We start from the raw sequence: 22,539 nt of genomic DNA on the forward strand, positions 1-22,539 counted from the left end.
GTTCGATCCCTGGTTGAGGAACTCGGATCCTGCATGCCATGTGGCAAAAAAAAAAAAAACCCAAAAAACCATGAATAAGCTCTTCAAGAGTTGAACATTTTATATGGTTCCTTTTCCTCTTTTAACTCTTTATTTTCTTTCCAGAATTTTAACTTATATTTTTACATCAAATGTCTTATTCATCACTTAATTTTATTTCTCTGTGTATTAAAATTTCTTCTGGATTAAGTTATTGCAATTATTAGAACAAAATTAAGCAAAGCAATTTAAATATATTACAACTCTTAATAACTATTAAACAGAAAGTAAAATTTTTAATGGAAATGCATATTTTAATAAGATAGAAAGAGACTAAGGGGGGCTTCCATGGTGGCGCAGTGGCTAAGAATCCGCCTGCCAATGCAGGGGACGCGGGCTCGAGCCCTGGTCCAGGAAGATCCCACATGCTGCGGAGCAACTAAGCCCGTGCACCACAACTACTGAGTCTGCGCTCTAAAGCCCACAAGCCACAACTACTGAGCCTGTGTGCCACAACTACTGAAGCCCACGCACCTAGAGCCCGTGCTCCACAGCAAGAGAAGTCACCGCAATGAGAAGCCTGTGCATCACAACAAGGAGTAGCCCCCACTCGCCGCAACCAGAGAAGAGCCCGTGTGTAGCAACGAAGACCCAACGCAGCCAAAAAATAAATAAAATAATTTTTTTAAAAAATAGAGACTAAGAAAAAGTAAATCCTGTATCCATAGAAAAATATTACTTTTGGCAATTTTTTTCTCCCTTTCTATAGCCATTAAGTGCTGAGAAACTTTGATCACATAATTTAGTAGGTGGGAATGGAAAGAGTTTTGTTATGGTAATGTCCCTCAATTCTTTGATCTTCTTCCAAGTTATATGGCAAAAATCCAGTAATCTATCTTAAGAAGTTATTTTTAAGGATCTATCAGCTGAAAATTCCACGTGGTCCTCCTTCCATTTTGTTGAAAACTAAGAACCAGAATTCTCATGATTTGCAAAAGGATATGTTACCAAGTCGTTAGAATCATTTACTTTTTTCACATCAATATTAGCATTTCTAATTGTCCTTCTATTTGTCGCCTCTGAGATTTTTACATCCATGGCAAAGTCCATAGTAAGATTTTGAGTAGAAGAGAAATATTCTTTTTGTTTGTAATGTGGGAGGGTGCAATTATGGACATATTTCTCAGTCATATCAATTTTCGAAAGAAATATATATGAAAGTTCAATGTGGAAACAGACTTCCTGAAAACTCTGTTCCATTGTGTCCCTTTTATGTCATAGTTTGAAGGCAACTGCTTTAGGTGACCTTGTTGACTTAATGACCTCAATATTCTCAACCCCTTGTATCTAAAGTACAACTGACTCTTGAACAACACAGGGGTTAGGGGTGTCCTACCTCCACGCAGTTGAAAAGAGGCCTATAATTTTACAGTTGCCCTTAAATCTGACGTTCCACATGCATGTATTCAACCAACCTCAGATCTTATAGTACTTATTTAGTGAAAGACATCGTGGTATAAGTGGACCTGGGCATTTCAAACCCCTGTTCTTCAAGGGTCAACTGTACAATAAGCCAAACTATCAAAGAACCAACGTGGGTCATACCAAGATAGAAAGCAGAGGCATTATATTTCACATTTGGGTAAGTTTAATGACTATGCAATCACAGAGTTGTGAACCAGTCACAACAACTCCTTCAGGGCTTATACAGCCTAAAACATAGTAGGAATTTAATTGTTGGCCAATTCCTACAAAATTCATCCTTGACTCTTGTTTCTTTCATATCCCACTCATCAAGAAATCGTTGGCTAGATTTTCAGTCAGACCATTTCTCCTTTATCCACTGCTATTAACCTCACCAAGCACTATCATTTCTTGCCTGGATTACTGCACTGGCTTCTTAATTAATCTGCCTGCTTCTGTCCTAGCTCACTCTCAATTTATTCTCTAGACTGCAGTGATAGGGGTCCTTTTATTATGTCACTCTGCTTAGAACCTTTCAGAGATTTCCATTTTACTGGAAGGAAAAGATAAAGTCCTTAAAGTGGCCTACAACTCCTTCAAACTCCATAATCTTGCCCTCTCCTGTCTTTTCTCCTTGCTACTCCAGTTACATTCTGCCTCAGGGCCTTTGTACTTACTCCTTCCTCTGTGTTAGCAAGCCTAGCTCCCACACTTTAGGTCTCTGCTCAAATGTCACTTGATCAGGAAGGTCTTCCTAGGACATCCTATGTAAAATACTATGTCACAAGTATACTACCTTCCCCAACAGGCACACATACACTATCCCTTTTCTATGCTTCTAATTTTTATTTAAGTTAGCAACTGCCTGACATTTATTGTCTATCTCCCCACTAGAGTGTAAAATCCACAGGCGCAGGGACTCATTTGTTCACTGCTGTGCCGCAGTGCCTAGCACAGTGCTTGGACCATTAGGTCTTCAACACTTGTCCAATGAATCCATGATTGTCCATCTTGTCTATGGTCTAAGACATCTGCACGACCCGTCACGAAACTCCTTTCATTATGCTACTTTTCTAATAACTTGGGAAGCACTCAGAATAGAGATGGAGACATCACTCAGCCCCTACAATGAGGGACCTCAAATCTCCTCCCCCTTCACCCATCTGTAAAAATAAGAGACGATCAGCGAGCTGCTCTGCAAGGGCCCTAGCAGCTGACAATTCTGTGACGCTGCCTGGCCAAGCTTATGAGACTTTAAAGTGCAGCTAGAGAGAGAAGGAAGCAGGTAGAGAGAAGGAAGTCATCTTAGAAGGAATTGAGAGAGGAAGGCAGCCTAGCCTGGTTAAAAACATGTACTTATGCCTTCACCTTTTCAGGGTCTCAAGACCACCGCTTTTAAACCTTTTCGTCTCGGGAGGGCACTAGGGACCTGCCACAGGCCTCCTGAGGCAGCGCCATTTAATGGCGGCCAAGGGGCTTCAGCGTTTACCTTAAGAGGGTCTCCACCCACATTTCCGTTCTTTGTTAGCTAACTGTGCTCAGTCGGGGACAGTGTAAATATTCTGTTCAGAAAATGCACTCCAGTGTGAACCAAGCATAGCAAAGAGTGATCTAACTCAGCTGGGACGTCGGCGCCTGACCAACTCCCCTAAGAACCGACAAGGGATATCCATCATGGCCGCCGGCGACAGAGCAGCGAGAGGCAACTGATAGGAAATGGCGGCGGGGCGCGCGGCAGACTCACAAGGCCCAGGGCGGCGGGGCCAGATGGCTGGCAAGACCATCTTGGACAGCCAGCCAGGGACCCTGAAGACACTCCTGGGCGTTTGGCACCTGGAGACCCTGAAACTTGACGCCTTCAATATGGAGGACAGTTATTGTCTCTGCAAAGCAACTTACACAAGCAGGCCCGGGTTCCGTCCCGTGTCGGAACCCGGCAAAATCCTCTATTCTCTAAACAGAATGCGTTACGCACACTGCGCATCTTCGCAATAGTGGGCCGGCTAACGACGCAAAGAATGTTACGTCGCTCTCCCCCTCCCCTCCCTACCCCTAGTTCTGGTTCAGGTGGTGCGAGAACTCTACGCCCGATCCGTACTCTGTTTTTCTGCTACCGACCGCAAAGTGCGCCCGCCTCCGCAACTGACGTAAAATGCTTCCAAGAATACCCGTAGTACTCCGCGAAGCCCGCGGGCTATTCCGAGACGCTGTTTACGTATCGTCTCCGGCGTACGTAGCGTTAAGCTGGAGCAGTCTCAGCGCCGGCCGCCATTTTGTGCAGTCGCTGGGAAGGAAGGAGACGCCTAAACCGCGGCACTGCCGGGTTTGAGCGTAGCCAAACCTACCCACTGTTTCTGTAACCCCGATTCTCTGTGTTTTGCTCCCGTCTCCGACGAGAGAGGCGGCGACGGTGGCGTCTGCGACGGGAGACAGCGCGTCGGAGCGAGAAAGCGCCGCGCCTGCCGCCGCCCCAACAGCGGAGGCGCCGCCGCCATCGGTCGTCACTAGACCGGAGCCGCAGGCCCTCCCGAGCCCGGCCATCCGTGCCCCGCTCCCAGATCTCTATCCATTTGGGACCATGCGCGGAGGCGGCTTTGGGGACCGGGACCGGGATCGTGACCGTGGAGGGTAAGGGGGGAGGAGGAGAGGAAAGGCCTTGTGTGCACGCGGGGCGGGGAGGAGGTTGCTTCCTGAGGAGACCGCAGCCTGCGGTCGAGCGGAAGACTTTAGAGCTGACTGCGAGCGTAGGAGCGACGCTCCCGACTGTGGGAGGCGAGGCGACCCGGGACGTAATACCGGTTTAGAGCGCGGGCCTCTGGGTGGGCCTGGGCCCCCGGGTCACTGGTGACCCGGCATGGGGGGCGGCGGCGGCTTGGCGACGCCCCAGCCCCTGCTTGCGGACGGTCGTCGTGGCGCGGCGCGGCCCGGCCTCAGCCCCGCGGGGAGCAGGAGGGGAGGCCTGGCTGCCGCCGCCAACTCAGCCCGAGCCTCCTTCGTTTCCCGGCTTTCGAGCCCGGCCGATTTGAGCAAGTCATTTGATCTCTCCAGGCCTAGTGTTCATCCGTGAAACTCGGATGTTCTTGCTGAGAGAAGAGGATGAGGTCTCCGAGTTCAGCCTGGGAAAATCTTTTACGCGAAATGGCTTCCCTGTTCATGGAACTGGAAACCTGGCTTGAAACTAGAGACTAAGAGGCTGACTGGTAGTCTTTAAAATATTTAAAAATTACCTTTAGTCGTATTTTAAAATAATTCGATGGAAGCACATTGGAATGCAAAGCGATGGGATTACTTGCCCTCTAAATGGTCGTTTGGGGGGAGGGAGTTTTGGATTTGGTTGTTATTATAGGGTTTTTTTTTTTTTTAATGTTTCAGTCTTTTTTTTCCCCTTTTTTCCTTCTCTAATTGGACTGAAGCATTAACTTCTCGGCCTAGCTTGAAAATTTTTGATGTTGTAATGCCACGGTTATTGGGTTGGAAGTTAACAGGATTAAACCTGGAGTCCTCCCAGATACTGAGATTCAAGTCTTAATGTGTCCCCGCCTACACCGTTAAAGGAAAAAGTTGCTTTAGAGATCCGTGTTGACTTACGCTGTTTACTTTTTTGTAATAAAAGTTTAATCTATGGATAAAAAGTTTATGTGACGCCACTTCTTAATATATATATATGAGTGTGTGTGACCTTGGGCAAGATCCTGAACCTTTGTGAGCCGATTTTCTCATTTGAAAATGGGGATAGTAATTGCCTTTGCATTGTTCTCCAGAATTGAGATACTGTGTATAATTGTCTCTCTGGAGTAGGCATTCTGTTAATGCTGTTTTCTCAAACATTTTTGTCTTGTGGTTCAGATACACAAGTACCAGACCTTCTAGTCACAAGCTCCTCAATTATCTCTTAATTTACTAACTAAAAAGGATTGCTTTGACTTATACCTTGTTATGAAGGAAAATATTTGATTTTAGCATTAAATTCAGAGGGCTGTAAGTGGAATGTTTGCTTAGTGTTTCACAGTATAGCTAAATTTAGAAGTGAATTTCAGTGCAACCACTTAGGAAAAAGAACTTAATGTTACCTAGTAAAATGAAGATGACCCAGAATTCCTCTCTTAAGCTTTATACCCTAGACTCTTAGGCCTACAGAAACCCTGTACACATACCCCGGTATCCATGTTTATAACAGTGTTGTTCATGACAGTATTAGGAGCAGCTCAAATGTCTGGATAAGTTCGTACAATAGACTGCAGTACAGCAGTGAAAAAGAAAAACTTGCATCAACATGGATGATTCACAAATATAATGTTAAGTAAAACAAGTTAAATGCTAGAAGAATAACATAAGGACACTAACAAATATGGCAAGACCAATAAACAACGCAGTGGTTAAAATTCGAGGTACTAGTTATAATGGGGATTGTAAACTTGAAATAGGCACATGGAGGCTACCAAGGTACTGATAATGGTCGTTTTTTTTACCGTGGGTGTTTGGTTTAATATCTTACTGTATATATGCTTTAATAATAAAAGTTCCTTATTTGAAAAGAGGAAAAAGTGAATTACTGATCCATTCTTAGTTTACCCCACCCATAGTGACTCTCAAGTATCAGATGACGTTAAAAAAAAAGACTTTAGAAATAATTCATTTCAGACAAAATGGCACTCTTTAATAAGGTCTGTGCCCTAATTCTACCTTTACTATGAAATTTCCTGTGTTATTTGAATTGCTGCTGTTTGTTCTGAACTGAACAGCTGAAATGGATTATTGTTTTGAAAGGGGAATGAGTGAGGTAGTGTACGTACACGGACAGTACAAATGTGCATTGTACATTTAAACTAGCTTGATTTTGCATGTTAATGTACAAATCTTCGAAACTGGTATTTATTGCAAAGCCAAATTAAACAATACTCGGTAAAAACATTAAATGAGCAGCATGGTATGCAGGGGGTTAGGATATGTGCATCTTTAAATGGTGGCACAAATATACTCAAATTCTACAAGAGAAAAGGCTCAAGTTCTATTCTAGGTCATTATTTTAAGGTCTGGGTAGCACTGGAATGCAACAGCAGCAGCATTGAAATGGCATCTTCTAGGAATCACATAAATTTATATAATTAGGCAGCCAATCTCTGAAAATCGGTCTTGGGTCATTTTTATTCTTTGCAAGACTGACAATCTAATGACTTGGCTTTTTTATTTGTAGAGTACCTTATTTAAAATTGTGTTAGTTGCTTCACTTGCAAGTGAGGGGGGAGGGGTCAATCCATGTAGTTTTAGGTCTGTTCAGTCTTAAGCCTGAGGGCATATTGAAGGTGTCATAGATATTGATCAACAGTAGTATAAATGGAATCAGCCAACTTCTGCCTTTTGAATGTAAATATTTAATAGTCCCAGTAAAATTTCCAACCATCAATCTTTGTGTGTATTTAGAGAAATGTATAGCTGGGTCTTTAAGCCAAAGAATTTTAAGAGCACTTTGAATTCCAGCAAATTGAGGCCCTTTAGGATAGTTAGTACATGTTTAAGTGGAACCACTTGCAAGATGATATTAGGAATGAGAGTGGAAAAGAATTAAATTCAGTGTATTTTCAGGAGTAAGGAAATGGGATGAAAACATACTGTATGTTATTTGTCCATCAGACAACGCCCTGCACTTTAATAGGTTGAAATACAGAAATGAAGACCATCTTAGTGTTGGGATACTTCTAGGAAAAGTAGAACGTATCAAGTTCGGCTAATGGCCATATTTGTATTCCAGTTGAACTTGTCTGTTGTGAAAGACAGATAAAGCAAAAAGATTGATTTTTAAATAGAGATTTAAAGACCTTAAATAAGCCTTATTAATGGTTCTTCTAGCAAATTTATAGTTAATAGTACTATTTGCCTGTGAACAGAAAGGAGAAAGAAGATAAAGGTGGAGATAAAGTGGAAGGAAAGATCATAAATTTTTGCCCTGGCTATTCATTAGCATAAACTAAAGGTGAAGACTAGCCTACCAGTCTTTTAGGGGTCCTAGTAGTTTTCCTTAGCAGATTAGCAGGCAAAAGGAGTGCTCATCACAGTATAAAGGGGTAAGGGGTTCAAGAAGCCGTTCCAAGTATGGAGCCACTTGAACTGTTTTTCTTCCTGTCCACAATTTTGCCCTAATTGAAACTTTTATGTCCTCACTTACCTACATTTCAGAATATTATATAAGAGTAGAGACTTCTATTCACTTTAGTATCTCTAGCACCACTTAAAACAGTACGTGGTACGTAGTTGGTACCCAGTAACTATTTGTTGAATGAATACAGTTAGGCCAGCTTGTACTGAGTGTTTACTATGCCAGATACTGTTTTAAGCACTTTACACGTAAATATTTTTTTGGAGGGGGGCTGGTAGTATCTTAAGAGTCCCATCTTTTTACATGTTTTTATGGCACCTAAGGTATTTTGCTTTAAAAACACTAAAAAGCTAAAAATGTTGGTGTTTCTAGATTTGGAGCAAGAGGTGGTGGTGGCCTTCCCCCAAAGAAGTTTGGTAATCCTGGGGAACGTTTACGTAAAAAGAAGTGGGATTTGAGTGAGCTCCCCAAGTTTGAGAAGAATTTTTATGTTGAACATCCAGAAGTGGCAAGGCTGACTCCGGTAAGTTTGGGGGGTTTCATTTATTTACTTTTTTTTCATATACAGTAATGAAGCAAGTAGGTACGTTAGCCAGAGTATACTCATATACAGCCGTTGCTGTTACATGTTTTAGTCTAGTGTGGTGACACTTTCCTTGGTTCTTGTTAGGATTGCTGATACAAGAGAAACCAGTAATACCTGATGTATTACTTGGTTCTCATTTGTTGGTTATATTTTCCAACCAATTTGTTACGTGATTTTAGCTGTATATGAGGTGTCATGTCTTTCCATCTATGAAGTAAATTAAAAATTTAAACATGGGCTTTTACTCCTGTTTGTATTTTTAACCTCATGATTATTTTGGACTCTACGCATGACATGGTAACTTGTTCAGAAGAAAGTGTAAGGAAAGAGTACTTGGTCCTAAGTTCCACATTTTCTCCCTCTTCCTACTTCTGGCCTTGGGCAATTTATTAATCTTTCTGAGTAACTGTTTTCTCATGTGGAAAATGAACGGTTGCTAACCTGCTTCATTGACTCAGAGTTGGATGAAGCTGAACACATATGAAAGCACTATAAGAAGTGTTATACATATTTTCCATTGTAATTGTGGATTTGATGATAATTGTTCTGCTGTATTGGAACATAAAGTTTTGCAAGTTTAGAATAACTTGTTTACTGATTTGTCTTACTTTGTTGTCTTGCATAGTATGAGGTTGATGAACTACGCCGAAAGAAAGAGATTACAGTAAGAGGAGGCGATGTTTGTCCTAAACCTGTGTTTGCCTTCCATCATGCTAACTTCCCACGTAAGTGTTTTTCAATCCAGTATCTTAATTGTTAATTTAGCTTGAACGGTCAGTGTGGTCATAGGTTATTTAAAGGTTTTGACCCAGGCTCAGGATTTTGTTGAAAAGACAAGTAGAAACCTTTCACAAAGGTTTTTGGAGGTTTTTGTTTGTGTGTGTGTTTATGGTTTTTGGTTTTTGTTTTATTCTTAATGCTCATGTGTTCTCTGCTTAGAACTTTTTAGAGTTTTTTGCTTTTTTTCCCCATCTTTCCCTGGGGTTTTGCCTCTACCTTTTAGAAAACAGCAAAATGAAATTGCTTTCTAGCTGGTTAAAATTTGAATTAGATAAACAATAAGTGACTACCATGTACCGTGGTAGTTATTACCATGTTAAATACTTCAGAGCAGTGGTTTTCAAGTTTTCGAGGATAAGGGTAGATGGCTGTGGCAGTAGCCTTCTTGAGAAGTAGTAATTATAATTAGCAGATCAAAGATTCAGTACTGAAGAAAAAAACAATACTAGGAGAGATGTAAAGCTGGGTAAATCTTGCCTTCAATGAGCTTAACAGTTTTTTAAATTTCTTTTGGCTGTGGGTCCTTAGTTTTACTTAAAGTAGTAATATCGATTTTCATACAGAATACGTAATGGATGTGTTGATGGATCAGCACTTCACAGAACCAACTCCAATTCAGTGCCAGGGATTTCCCTTGGCTCTTAGTGGCCGGGATATGGTGGGCATTGCTCAGACTGGCTCTGGGAAGACATTGGCGGTATGTACCAGCAAGGGAAGATTTTTAATATTGTGGTAACTTATTTTGCTATTGTAAATACTCCATATGTTCTCAATTCTTGAAATTCTAATTCAGATAGGGATAATATTTCAGCTTTTTTAGCTATCTGAAATATGTGGAAGTATTTTATGTTCAAATATACATTGCACATATGTGTAACAGTTGTGAGTTCTGTTTTCCCTTTCCTAGTTACTTAGGCATTATCAATTACTGTGATAATTTAGAACAATTAATATAATGCTTAGTTTTGGTATAACACTGTCCTTCTTTCCCCCCACCCCAGTATTTGCTGCCTGCTATTGTTCATATTAACCACCAGCCTTACTTGGAAAGAGGAGATGGCCCAATTGTAAGTGTGTTTTAGTTTGTTTACACTTCTAAGAATGACTACAACTTAATGATTATTGTGTTTCAGGCACTGTGCTTTACATATGTTCTCAGATTTCATTCTCAACCCTACCTTCCATATCTGGAAGAGAGAATATGTCTATCTGACTGATAAATTTTAGACACAATGCAATTAAATGACTTGCCCAGGGTCATATAGGAATTAAATGGCTGCGCTTGAATTTGAACCACTCTTACTTTTAACCATTATGCCCATTACCTTCAAATAGAGGCATTTACTCTGCATTAAATTCAAGTGCGATTCTTAATTGCTCATTGATGCTATGAGGGATAAAAAAGTATGAAATGAGATCCTTGCCCTGTGTCTGAGTCGGGTTTGGGATGTGTATTCTTTATGGTTAAGTGATGCGTCTGTAAATGTTTATAGAGCAGCATGATTTTCTTCTTTGGTCATTTTCATTTATGCTATTTACTGTAAGATTTCAGTAGTGGTCTTCAAACATTTTGAATGTACATTCTTAACTTTTTTTTTAATAGAGCTTGCACTCACTGTATATGTTTGTGAATACATTATTATAGTATGTCTCAGTGTATTCACAACAAGAAATAATGCATTACCTTTCATTAACATAATATGTAATGTATTCCATATGGCTAATAGAGTTAGCTTTATTGTCATTAGTTAATGTCTAATGGATCAGTACACCGAGTGAGAGTCATTGTTAACAGTATATATGATACCTGTTTCAAAGTGTCTTAATTTTGTATTTTTTGGCCAACTTCTTTCACGTTGTGTATAAGTCATCCTTGTTTTTGCCTAATGTGCCTGGCTAAGAGCTTAAACTAGATGTCAGAAAAGTGTCAGCTTTGCTCATTTCCTGTTCATCTGTTTCTAATTTTTTTTTTCTTTAATTGGGATACAGTTGATTTACAGTGCTGTGTTAGTTTCTACTGTACAGCAAAGTGGAGTTCCCTGTGCTATACAGCAGTTTCTCATTAGTTATCTATTTTATACATATTAGTGTATATAAGTCAATCCCAATCTCCCAATTTGTTTCTAATATTTAATCCATGGTTTTGCAGGAATATTTTATAGCTACTTACTCATTTTGTGAGTTGTTTAGTTAAAACTAGGTAATACAGTCTGTAAATCTACTTACATAGCACACATAACGGTAATGAATCACGTGTCAAAAGTCAACCATCATACCACATGCCAAGTATTAGTTCTCATAATTTTTGCCACACTCCAATGCACTGTCTTATACCCCCTGCCTTCCCAACTCCCCACCCCATCACATACTTTGAAAGTACCAAATTACACAATAGAGAATTAAATAACCTTTTTGTACTTTTTTTTTCCTCCTTAAACTTGGGATAGGTGTCTCAAGTGATTTGTTTGTTTGTTTGTTTTAGTGTCTAGTTCTGGCTCCTACCAGAGAGCTTGCCCAGCAGGTACAGCAGGTGGCTGATGACTATGGCAAATGTTCTAGATTGAAGAGCACTTGCATTTATGGAGGTGCTCCTAAAGGTCCCCAGATTCGAGACTTGGAGAGAGGTAATTTAAAAAATTAGTGTTTTAAGAATTATTAGTTTCTCTCATTTTACCAATTTCTGTAAATGAAATTGAAGAAGAAAATAGTGGATTCTGGTGGGGGAGGGGAATCAGTATTTTAGCAGCTTAGAAATTCTCAAATATGGTTAAAATGCTATTTTAGGGAAGTTCAGTGTGACTGGAGACTTAAACTTTGTCGAGGTTTGGATGATTATACATAAATTTTTGTTACATCATGCTTTTCCAGGCACTGTGTTAAAATTTAGTTCGTGCTCTGCAGCACTGAGTACAACCACCAGAGTTGGTGCTTCTTAGTTTGCTGAGGCTTGAACAGTGTATAAAGAATTCTTAGTTGGATAGATCTTTGGTTTTGTTTTACAGGTGTCGAGATCTGTATAGCTACTCCTGGACGCCTGATAGATTTCCTGGAGTCAGGAAAGACAAATCTTCGCCGATGTACTTACCTTGTACTGGATGAGGCTGACAGAATGCTTGATATGGGCTTTGAACCCCAGATTCGTAAAATTGTTGACCAAATCAGGGTGTGTAAAGCTGATAATTCGTTGTCTTATACCCTTTGCCTGTAGTAGTTACTTAATCTAAAAGAAAGCCTTTCCTTTCCTTTCCGGATAGCCTGATAGGCAGACATTAATGTGGAGTGCAACCTGGCCAAAAGAAGTAAGACAGCTTGCAGAGGATTTCCTTCGTGATTACACCCAGATTAACGTAGGCAATCTGGAGTTGAGTGCCAACCACAACATCCTCCAGATTGTGGACGTCTGCATGGAAAGTGAAAAAGACCACAAGTATGAAAGATTTCACTGTTTTGATGATGCTGATAAACCTTTCCTAATAATCCTCCAAAACTAAAGTGTTATAGAAGCCAGTATTTTTTAGGCTTGGAAACATTAAAAGCATTGCTAGCTTTCCAACAGTCCATTCTTTATATTATTCATCAGAGCTTGTGGTTAAAGGCAAGGATTCTGGATCCTTGGATTTGAATCCCAGTTCTGATAATTACCAGCTGTAGAGAAAGTAATTTGAAAAGAAAGTACTAAAGCTTTGGAGGGTTGATAATGCAAACATAGCTTCTGCGTGATGTGTAGGGGGGTCTTCTCTGGATGACTGAATTGTTTGGTCTTGTTCTCAGGTTGATCCAACTCATGGAGGAAATAATGGCTGAAAAGGAAAATAAGACAATAATATTTGTAGAGACGAAAAGACGCTGTGATGACCTCACTCGAAGGATGCGCAGAGATGGGTGAGTGCAGCACTGAGGTAATTAATTTGCCTCAGATTTTATAGTTCAGTAGGAATTTCTAAATTGGTGTTGTGAATGTTGTATAATACTTCAACAATGCCTAACATGTACTTTGCTCTTTTCTTCTGACAGTTGGCCAGCTATGTGTATCCATGGAGACAAGAGTCAACCAGAAAGAGATTGGGTACTTAATGGTGAGTTCAAAACTAAGCATTGTCCTTATACTCTGTTTCAGGGATTGGCAAACTTTCTGTAAAGAGCCAGGTAGTAAATATTTTCGGCTTTGCAGACTGTATAGTGCTTTGTGTCACAACTGTTCAACTCTGCTGTTGTAGCACAAAAATGGCCATAGACATTATGTAAAGAGACAGCCTGACTGTGTTCCAACAAAACTTTATTTGCAAAAATAGGCATTGTACCAGATTTGACCCAAAGACCAGGGTTTGCCTAGCTCTGCTCTAGTTAATTGAATATTGGGGGCATTTTTGTCATCTCCACCATACTTCAAGGTCATTAATTCTGGCTCTTTACACCACTTTTTCACCACTTAGACCACCCTTTCTTTATCTAATGAGTTCTTGTCTTTATAGATATGTACACCAGCCCGGAAGCTCCCCACATCCCATACTTGTGGGATTTTAATGGAGGCTTCATCACGTTAACTCAGTCTCCCTCTCCTCTCTCCTCTCCTCTCCTCTCTCCTCTCCTCTCCTCTCCTCTCCTCTCTCTCCTCTCCTCTCTGGGAGTGGGGCTCAAAGTGCCAAGCTTCTCTGATCATGGCTTGGTCTTTCTGGTGAACAACCTCCATCCAGGAGCTATTCTGGAGCCCATCAAGTGTCTTTCACTAGAACAAAGATTCCTGTCTTGTTCTTGTTCTTGTTCTTGTTTAGGAACTCTTGTTCAGGGACCAGGGTCAAAGACTTAAGTATTAGAATAAAAGATTCTCCTAGCATCCCTGTTTTACAAGGGTTTTAGGAGCTCTGTGTCAGGAACTGAGAGCAGAGACCAGTATATATATTCTGTTATTTCACAGGGCAAAGTTAATGGTTTCTCCTTTCATTCCACATCTTTTAAACTTCCTCCCTTTCCATACCCCCTCTCCGACTCCCACTTTTGGTTTTGTTTTATTTGGGAGACAACTTTGCTGTCATAATTTAAGGGAAGAAAATTTCCAGCTCATGTTAATTTTGTTACACATTGCCATACAATTTTAATGGTACTTCATTATTAGAGGTAAATTTTTTGATCTGTTGCTCCTCTGCTATAAAGGTGAGTATAATAAATATTTTCAAAAGAATTACTATTATCTTTAAATTTAAAAGAGCTTGGCGTGTTCTTACACCATTACTTGAAGTTTTAATATGATAGGGTAAGAAGGCCAGATAGCTGGGAATGTTTATTTGGTCATTTTTTAAGATATATCACGATGTAACCTTAATTTTATAACTTGGCTTTTGTGGTATTATCCTTGTTTTTCAGAGTTCCGTTCTGGAAAGGCTCCCATTCTCATTGCCACAGATGTAGCCTCCCGTGGGCTAGGTTTGTATAGATAGGTGTCTCTGTCAATGGTATCTGTATCTTTTGGTTAAAAGATTTGCTTGTCTTTTCACATTAGAGTTGCATATACATGTGTTTAGTTAAATATTTAAAAGAGAAGAATTACATACAAAGTACGTGATTTCCCTCCCCCCCATGATTTTTTTTTTAACCTTGGTGGGTTTTTTTGTTTGTTTTTGGGGGTTTTTTTCCTTTTATTTTCAAAGTCTCTTCCTGCTCCTAACAAACAGGCTTTGGTCTGCAGCAAGGCCTAGGCATGACTATTTAAACCGTTAGAGGGAGAGGAGACATTCATTTGCACAGCTCAACTTCTTCCTGGTTTTATTCTATATTCTGGGTGAATAAAATGAGCCCAGTTGAACCTAGCTATTAGAAGCTAGTTTCTTCAGTTATTTTTTTCCCTCTACCAATCTATCTGCGGATGTCCAGTTCCATAAATGCTAATATATTCTTGGGATTTAGTAAATCTATAGATATGATATCTTTCAACAATTAAATCTGCGTTGCCCAATTTAATTTACTGAAGTAAAACTATCATGAGCACTCAGTTATCCCCTCCTCCCACCCATACTCATATCATCGATGCGCTGTCTTCCAATTTAAGAACTTAATTTGAAGCTGATGTTCTGGAGTTTTCAGTCCATTACGAGTTAAGGTATACAGAGATATTTTGTGCCCATTATTCTGAGCAAAACAGGTGTAACTCAAAACTTATATTTTAAAAAATGATAGAGTATTTCTGTCACAAAGATATTTTTAAATTATTGACAGATACTAATTTCTTGCCCAGGAAGGCGAGAAGCACCATATTCCCTTATAATATTCAGCATAAAGAGAGCAAGTATTCAAACTGGAATACAGAAGTAATGAAGGCTTTTTAAACATTGCACTCATCATTCCCTCCTTCAGAGGTGGTGACTTGCAGCCATGACTGAAAAATTGTCTCTGCCCTCTGAGGTCATGTCTGGATCTGTGCGGTTAGAACTTGGACCTGTTGGGAGAAGAGGCTGAGGCCTGAAAGCAGTTTACATAAAAGCTTTCAGTGATGGTGGTTTTTAAACAGGCTTGCTATGTGCTGGTAGCTTCTTTGTGCATCTTGCCTAGACAATTTAAAATATTTGTTCCATGTCCCCCTGCATTTCTAAACCAAATCAATTGGCTGCCATTAGAATAACTTAGACTCTTCGTCCCACCCCCACTCATCCAAGAGAGGGGAGAGGGAAGGTATCTGAGTCTGTTTCTTGTTACTCAACATCAGTGCTTGTTTTGGGCCCCTTTGTTTGCTGCCTTGTAAAAAAATCAAAAGGAAGGGGAAAACCCACCAAAATGGCAGAATGCTGACCAAGGTCCTACAAGATCCTGGAAAGTGAAGGCTTCTACCTCATTAGACAGGGGTGCAATTTTCAGCTGAGTCACCAGGCCTTTTTTCACTTCCTGTCGAGCGATGGCCTCTTAAATGTTCCCTTCAGGTAAGTTCTTCGATTCCCATAATTTTATAATAGTCATCCTCCGGAAACCACTATTTATTCCCTTTCCAGTGGGATATTTTTTATTTTTCCTTTTTTTGTTTAAACTACACACTGTTAAACTAAAAGTATTGAATTTATTTTGTTTTGTTTTTTAACAGAAGCTTTGATAGCAGCTGCAGATCACTCAGTACATGGCCGAGGCAAATCTACATTGGCCCGAAGCAGCTCTAGATGAGCCTATTGGCTAGTCTCAGCCCCTCCCAATTAGTGATTGGAGATTCAGGCCATGTCATAGGGCTTGTCAGACAAAAAGTTCTTACCCTGGGCAGCTGGCCAAAACATTAACTTTTTGATTTCTTACCCTGCAACAGCATCTTCTCTAAAGACACCAAGGTAATATTGTGACAGTGCACAAATAACATCAGGGCAGGCTAGACTAGACTGGAGAGAAACAAGTTCTGCGCTTGCTCTTATGTGCCCTCAGCCAGCTATATCTGTGCACACACAAGCCACCTTTCTAGTATGAAGAACTTGCACCATGTCTGCCCCCTATTGAACCCTTCCAGAAGTATTCCCAAGTGTTGATAGCTGAACTGTTGACTCCAGTCCCCAGTGCTTTCTGCTAGGAAAGCACACATCTGTGCATCCAGCGCAATAATTCAACCTGCTCTGCTGCCTGTGGTCATACACTGTGGGAGTGAGTACGGAGCATTGTCCTAGCCCTGAAGATGTGGTCATGGAGCATAATTCCCCATTCCCCCCGTCTCACATCCATCCTGGCCCTGTAAATTTTTGTTTTCCCTTTGTTACGTCAACGACCCTAGCCGGAGACTCACGCTGCCCCCTGTGATAAGTGCCTTCTCGTCTTTCTGGTGTGATTTCAGGACTTTAGGGGTCAGTAAAGACTGAGGAGCCTTTATTGTAATAAGAAACAGACATAATGCCCCTTTCTTCACAGGCCCTTTAACAACAGCTGAATTTTTTTTTTTTTTAAATCATCTCCCCTTTCCCCCTGAAATTAATCCAGTCTGGGCAATAGATGCAGTCTGACCCTTTGGATGTAACTTACATTTTTTTTATTAATTATTTTTTTCTACAATCACCCCAATTATCCTTGGGGGAGGCGTTGGAGGACCTGAAATTTTTACCCGAACCCAGGTTCTCCGGCGCTTGGCAACCAAATGGGGCTACAGAGAAGCATCTAAGCCAGTTCACAGAGCGAGCGTGTGTGGGGACTTCTCACTGCCACGGACCCTTGATGCATGCTCCCCGCGCTCCAGTGGTCCCGTGTCAGAAGGCGGAGTTTTCGAAAGGAGGCCGCCAAAAATAAAAGGCAAAGAGACGGGATCGGCTGCAGCGGTTTCCCAAAGGAGGAGGGAGTGTGCATCGGTCTGGTAACAAACAGAGAATGTTTTTTAATTATTTATATCACAAAAATCTGTGTTTTATCTAGGATATTTTCTGAATATTCTTTGTAAAATGCAGATTTTTTCCACAAAACATCAGGATTCTTTGTTATATTCTTAAATTTGTTTGTTTAAGTAGGTAAAAATATACATTTAGCTGAAAGCATTACACTAACATTTACATACTTTAAGCTTTAGGAGGTTATTCAATCCAATTCCCAGCAGTGGACAGAACATTAAACTTGTGTCTCAAGGTTTCATGGTTTTTCCCACACTCTTTGGCTGTTTAATTTTCCAGGTTACATAGACAATCTTTGATAATTGAAGCAAGGACTGAGTTGAAGTAACCTTGAGTTGAGAAAAAAACCTCATTTGGCAGAGCTGGGCTTGGTAGTACAGTGAAATTTTAGTGTAATGTGCTCTTGTGGTAATTGAAAGAGGAAAGGTAATTTGGATATTTCTGCAAAGGAAAATAAGTGTGTATTTAACTTTGGCTCTGATCAGTTTTGTTTTGTTTTTTTTAATATAAGCAAAATTTAAATATCTTAAGTCTCCATGAAAATGTAGTAATAAAGTATATGAAGTTTTTGTTTTTTTGTTTTTTTGTTTTTTTTTCTTTTCATTTTGCTCTGTGACTGGTTTAAAGGTAAGTTTGTTATATTACTGGTAGATTTTGCCAGGCTTCTCCCAACAGAGTAGAAGTGATTTGGCCTTGTAGCTTAAGGATGGTACCACCTTCTACATTTCCAGTTTTGAAAAGGATGGAACTGGAATTTGGTACAACTCCTGTCAGTATATTGGTTAAGATACAGAAGAGGCAGGAGTTTGGATGGTTGAATGAGATTTCCTTAGGATTTTACAGCTGATAAAGATGCCGCTTCCTCTGCATGTCCCAAGCATCATTAATCCTCTTTTACTCTGTTGGGATGAGTCTTTTTTTGTTCCTGTTCAGAGTGGTTACTAACTTAATCTTCTCTCCTCTTGCTGTCATCTGCATTCGTGCTTCCCACCTGTTGTTGGCATGTCCTTTACCTTCTCTTTCCCTGCCACATCAACCTACACACTGACTCATCGTTGGCTTTGAAGATGTGGAAGATGTCAAGTTTGTGATCAACTATGACTATCCAAACAGCTCAGAGGATTATGTGCACCGTATTGGCCGAACAGCCCGTAGCACCAACAAGGGCACCGCCTACACCTTCTTCACCCCAGGGAACCTAAAGCAGGCCAGAGAGTTGATCAAAGTGCTGGAAGAGGCTAATCAGGCTATCAATCCAAAACTGATGCAGCTGGTGGACCACAGAGGAGGCGGCGGAGGAGGGGGTAAGGGTAAGTCCTGGAGTTTTCCAGGTACTGCCAAGGTATCTTTTGTGTGTTCATTGTGCCTTGTTTTTTTAAGCCAGTGAAGGTTAATGTATGTTGCTTAATAATTTTTCATAATCTCTTCTAAGTAAGACAATATGAAGTTTGGGAGCCTGTCATAGCCTTAGTAGTATGTTAGGTTTTCGGTTTTCCATATGGAGAAATCAGTAATTTTATACCATTTCATGGTAGTAGAGACAGGCGTAGTTACTGGATCTGAATTTGACAGTTGCAAAATATAGTAGGATCTGGGTTTCCTGCCTACAAGTTTGATAGGTTTGATAGGATGTTTTCCCCCCACTTACTGTATGTTGGAGCTTTACATCAGAATTCCCTTCGAGGTTTTTAAAATGCAGTTGTTGTTTTTTTTAAGTGGGTTTGGAATTGAACTAGAAACCTGAACTTTTTCCCTAAAACTTGTGAGATGATTCTGATGCAGTTAGGTCTTCAAAGCAACATTTGAGAACCAGTGTGCACTAGTAGAGGATCCCTTCGTGGTCGTATGAACTTAGCTGCATGCCTTTTTTTGTTTTTTACACCTTCCTTACCATTTTTCTTACATTTTTAAGAGTGTGTTTCTTGGTAATCCTCAAATAAAGAAAGGGCCTAAGAGGTGAGAAGTTGAATATCCTTTAATAATGTTCACCGTTCTTTTGAGTATAAAGTGCTGATTTGGAAGCTGGCCTAGCGCTTAATTAAAGGTCAAGAAAGAATATTGAATACTTTTGTACTGAGTAGCATTTTTACATGTGGTTATGTTTGGATCATATATGTAGCATTGAAAATTCCTTGTGTCCTCATCAGGAGGTCGTTCTCGATACCGGACCACTTCTTCAGCCAACAATCCCAATCTGATGTATCAGGATGAGTGTGACCGGAGGCTTCGAGGGGTCAAAGATGGTGGCCGGAGAGACTCTGCAAGCTATCGGGATCGTGGTGAAACCGATAGAGCCGGTTATGCTAACGGTAGTGGCTATGGAAGTCCAAATTCTGCCTTTGGAGCACAAGCAGGCCAATACACCTATGGTCAAGGCACCTATGGGGCAGCTGCTTATGGCACCAGTGGTTACACAGCCCAAGAATATGGTGCTGGCACTTACGGGGCCAGTAGCACCACCTCAACTGGGAGAAGTTCACAGAGCTCTAGCCAGCAGTTTAGTGGGATGGGCCGGTCTGGGCAGCAGCCACAGCCACTGATGTCACAACAGTTTGCACAGCCTCCGGGAGCTACCAATATGATAGGTTACATGGGGCAGACTGCCTACCAGTACCCACCCCCTCCTCCTCCCCCTCCTCCTTCACGTAAATGAAGCCACTCAGGTGGTAGTGACTTGTGCAGACTTAACTACATTTAAAGGAACGCTATCTTTTCCTTTTTTTCTTCTTCCCTTTTTCTTTCTTTTTCTTTTTTAATTTTTTTCCCCAACCATTGTGATTTGTCTTTCATGCAGATTAGTTAGAATTCACTGCCAGGTTTTTTCTGCCTGCCAAAATGATCCAGTCTGTAATAACAGATTTTGTAAAAGTATATATATATGTATAGCCGACTGGAAGAGATTTTTTTCCCTCCAACTTCTTGCATGTTGAGGATGTTTGAGCTATTTTTCATCTTAAAAAGTAAGGTGTTAGGCCCTTTTGTGGGAGCCCATTTTTTGTTGTCCTGAGTTGGGGTAGGGGGGAGGGTAGAGGGTTGAATTCTGCAGAAGAAGACGGCATCTGTGCTTTAAATTGCTCTCGTTACTGGAATAGAAAACCAAGAGGGAGTTCCCTGCACATTTTCTGTAATGCTTTTTAATGTTTTTTCAAGCTGGAACAGGGTTCCTCAGGCCTGATGAGTTTTTAAGACAGTGCTTTGCCATTGTCATTTTGGCTGATTGCTTGTTAAGTGCATTTGACAGTATTTTTAAAAATTCCTAATTGGCTTTGTCTCCCTTACACTCTGCCTTCCCCCTTCCCAATTACTGAAAAATAACCATTTTAGTTGTCAGGTTAGAAATTAAATTGCTGAGTCTTGAGTTTTTTTAAGTGTATCCTTTAAATTAAAAACCCCAAATGTTTATTGTAATGGTTAAATGTAGCATCTCAGCATCTGGGTGGAAGCTGCCTATTTTTCTTCCCCATATTACCAGGGACCATCTGTGAAATTCATTTTCCAACCAGACAGCTGCTGTGAGCAGAATGAACATAAATGCTCACTGGAAATTTATGAACCAGTTAAATATGCATTCACCTGCAGAGTGAGAACCACGTTTAATTATAAACAGTATACTCCGTGGGCAGGTTTTCTTTTTAAACTCAGTATTTGTAGAGCTAGAGTAAAAGCAACCCTTTGCCAGCTACTCAGCCCTTTTGGCCAAGTTATCTTGAAGGGTCTTAAGGGTTTATTAAGAACTCTTACTCTCTTCATACTCCCGTTCTCTGCAGTGCTTTGTAACAGCTTTTGGGTGCAAATTTTCCTCAGCATCCTTTTGCACTCAGCTTTTTACAGGTAGGTAGTGCTTAAGAAAAGTTACAGAGGACTAAAGTCCAAGTCCTTTTACTTTTCCTCCACCTGAAAGGTAGGTGAGATTGTCCCCTTCATAGTAATACCAACTGTTTTACTGAGACTTCATATAGCAGATGGGCCTGGAAAGAATTTTCTGCTCTTGTGTTCACTGTAACAGGACAGGGAGATCAGACAGCCTCAGAAATCTTTTCGTATCTAGTGTGGGACTTAATTTTTTAATATTGTTATCGATATTGTTCATTCACAGTGTAGTTAAAGGGGGGAGCCTCCACTGCATTCTTTGGCTTAGGCCTGAGTGTGCTTGCTGGTTTGTAAGATCAAAATATCTAAATACTTGAGGTTTTTGTTTTTGTTTTCCTCGTAAAATTCTTCAGGGAGAGAGAAGGGATTGTTTCTGAGGGGTACTGAAAGTGTGGTTGAATGTGCGACAGACATACAGGTAGGTTGTCAGCATAAGCTGAAATGTATGCGTGTGAGAACTTTGACATCTCCCCCCACCGCCCCCACTTTCTTCTTTCTTAACTTCTTTTTCTCCTCCTTATAGAAGTTGAGGCTGAGGGAGGATGGTAGGCACAGGAAAAACATGGCAACACCGCTCTGTGCTTTCAAACCAAAGTGTCTCCCCCCTAAAAAAAGTTCGTCTAAGCACTGATTAGTCCATTGTAGGCATTTTTTTCTACACCAAAATTCTTTTTTTTTTTTTTTTTTTTTTTTTTTACACAAAGGTGCCACCACAGGGGGTGTCCTACTCTCTTGCAAGTCTTGAAAGCATCCCTTTGCGGGAAAGGTCTCTGGGCAAGCAAGCAGTATTTGGTCTGCTGCTTGCTTTCCTTTTTCCACCAGGGATGTTGTAATCATAAAAAAATAACAGCATATCCCAAAACTCAAAAGCTGTTGTGACCTGAGCACAGCTGAAATCTAGTAGTTTTTCCTGTATAGCTCCAGAGTTAAGTCTTCTGCCTCTATGTCTGCCACTCATAATTCAGGTTCTGCCTTTGCTTCAGAATGTGAGCAGAAGAATCCTCATTTGATGCTAATTATTGTAGTCATGATTGAAACTCATTTAGGGAAAGGATTTCTATATTAAGCTGTGGGGCTGCTTCTCCCCAGTCCCTCCCTAACAATTCATTGTGTGGACTTCTCTCATCTAAAAGGTTGGTGGCTTTTGCTTGGGATCAGTGCTCTCTCTATTTATGTCCTTGCTGGTTTCTGAACACATTCCTGTTGCGTTAAGACTTGAAAGATTTGTAGATGTATGATGTTCAGGCACAGGATGCTAAGAGCTTAAGAGCTTATGTTACTATTCTTAGTTTGTAAATTGTCCTTTTGATACCATCTTGTTTCTTTTGTAGGTATAAATAAAACACTTGACAATAAGGTGTGAGATTTTTATTGCTTAAAAAATTCTGACTACA

At 40.6% G+C, this 22,539-nt stretch overlaps 1 protein-coding gene and 1 pseudogene across 5 annotated transcripts in view; one reads left to right on the plus strand and one right to left on the minus strand.

Moving 5' to 3' along the window:
• LOC309640812 (large ribosomal subunit protein uL22-like) overlaps positions 1–3,433 on the minus strand; it is a 47,550-nt pseudogene extending 44,117 nt beyond the window's left edge. The window contains exon 1 of the transcript XR_014268580.1: positions 3,382–3,433. The product of XR_014268580.1 is annotated as a large ribosomal subunit protein uL22-like (transcript). The remainder of the gene's footprint in view (positions 1–3,381) is intronic.
• Positions 3,434–3,721: 288 nt separating this feature from the next.
• On the plus strand, positions 3,722–22,501 carry DDX17 (DEAD-box helicase 17). 4 transcript variants are annotated; one of them, XM_082420039.1, is made up of 14 exons: positions 3,979–4,110; positions 4,531–4,682; positions 7,949–8,099; positions 8,788–8,887; positions 9,506–9,639; positions 9,944–10,009; positions 11,425–11,566; positions 11,945–12,105; positions 12,197–12,369; positions 12,714–12,824; positions 12,957–13,018; positions 14,304–14,363; positions 18,343–18,585; positions 19,423–22,501. In XM_082420039.1, exons 5-14 carry the CDS (start codon positions 9,514–9,516, stop codon positions 19,926–19,928), a joined length of 1,650 nt encoding a protein of 549 aa, XP_082276165.1. In that variant the 5' UTR covers positions 3,979–4,110; positions 4,531–4,682; positions 7,949–8,099; positions 8,788–8,887; positions 9,506–9,513; the 3' UTR covers positions 19,929–22,501. The 4 variants fall into 4 exon arrangements, 3 of the variants coding, with proteins under 3 accessions (XP_082276163.1, XP_082276164.1, XP_082276165.1); XM_082420037.1 differs by lacking the exon at positions 4,531–4,682 and having other exon boundaries at positions 3,723–4,110; XM_082420038.1 differs by lacking the exon at positions 4,531–4,682 and having other exon boundaries at positions 3,723–4,110; positions 18,343–18,579.
• The last annotated feature ends 38 nt before the right edge of the window (positions 22,502–22,539 follow it).

Source organism: Balaenoptera physalus (assembly GCF_965194825.1).
Source record: "Balaenoptera physalus genome assembly, chromosome: 13".
Lineage (NCBI taxonomy): Eukaryota > Metazoa > Chordata > Mammalia > Artiodactyla > Balaenopteridae > Balaenoptera > Balaenoptera physalus.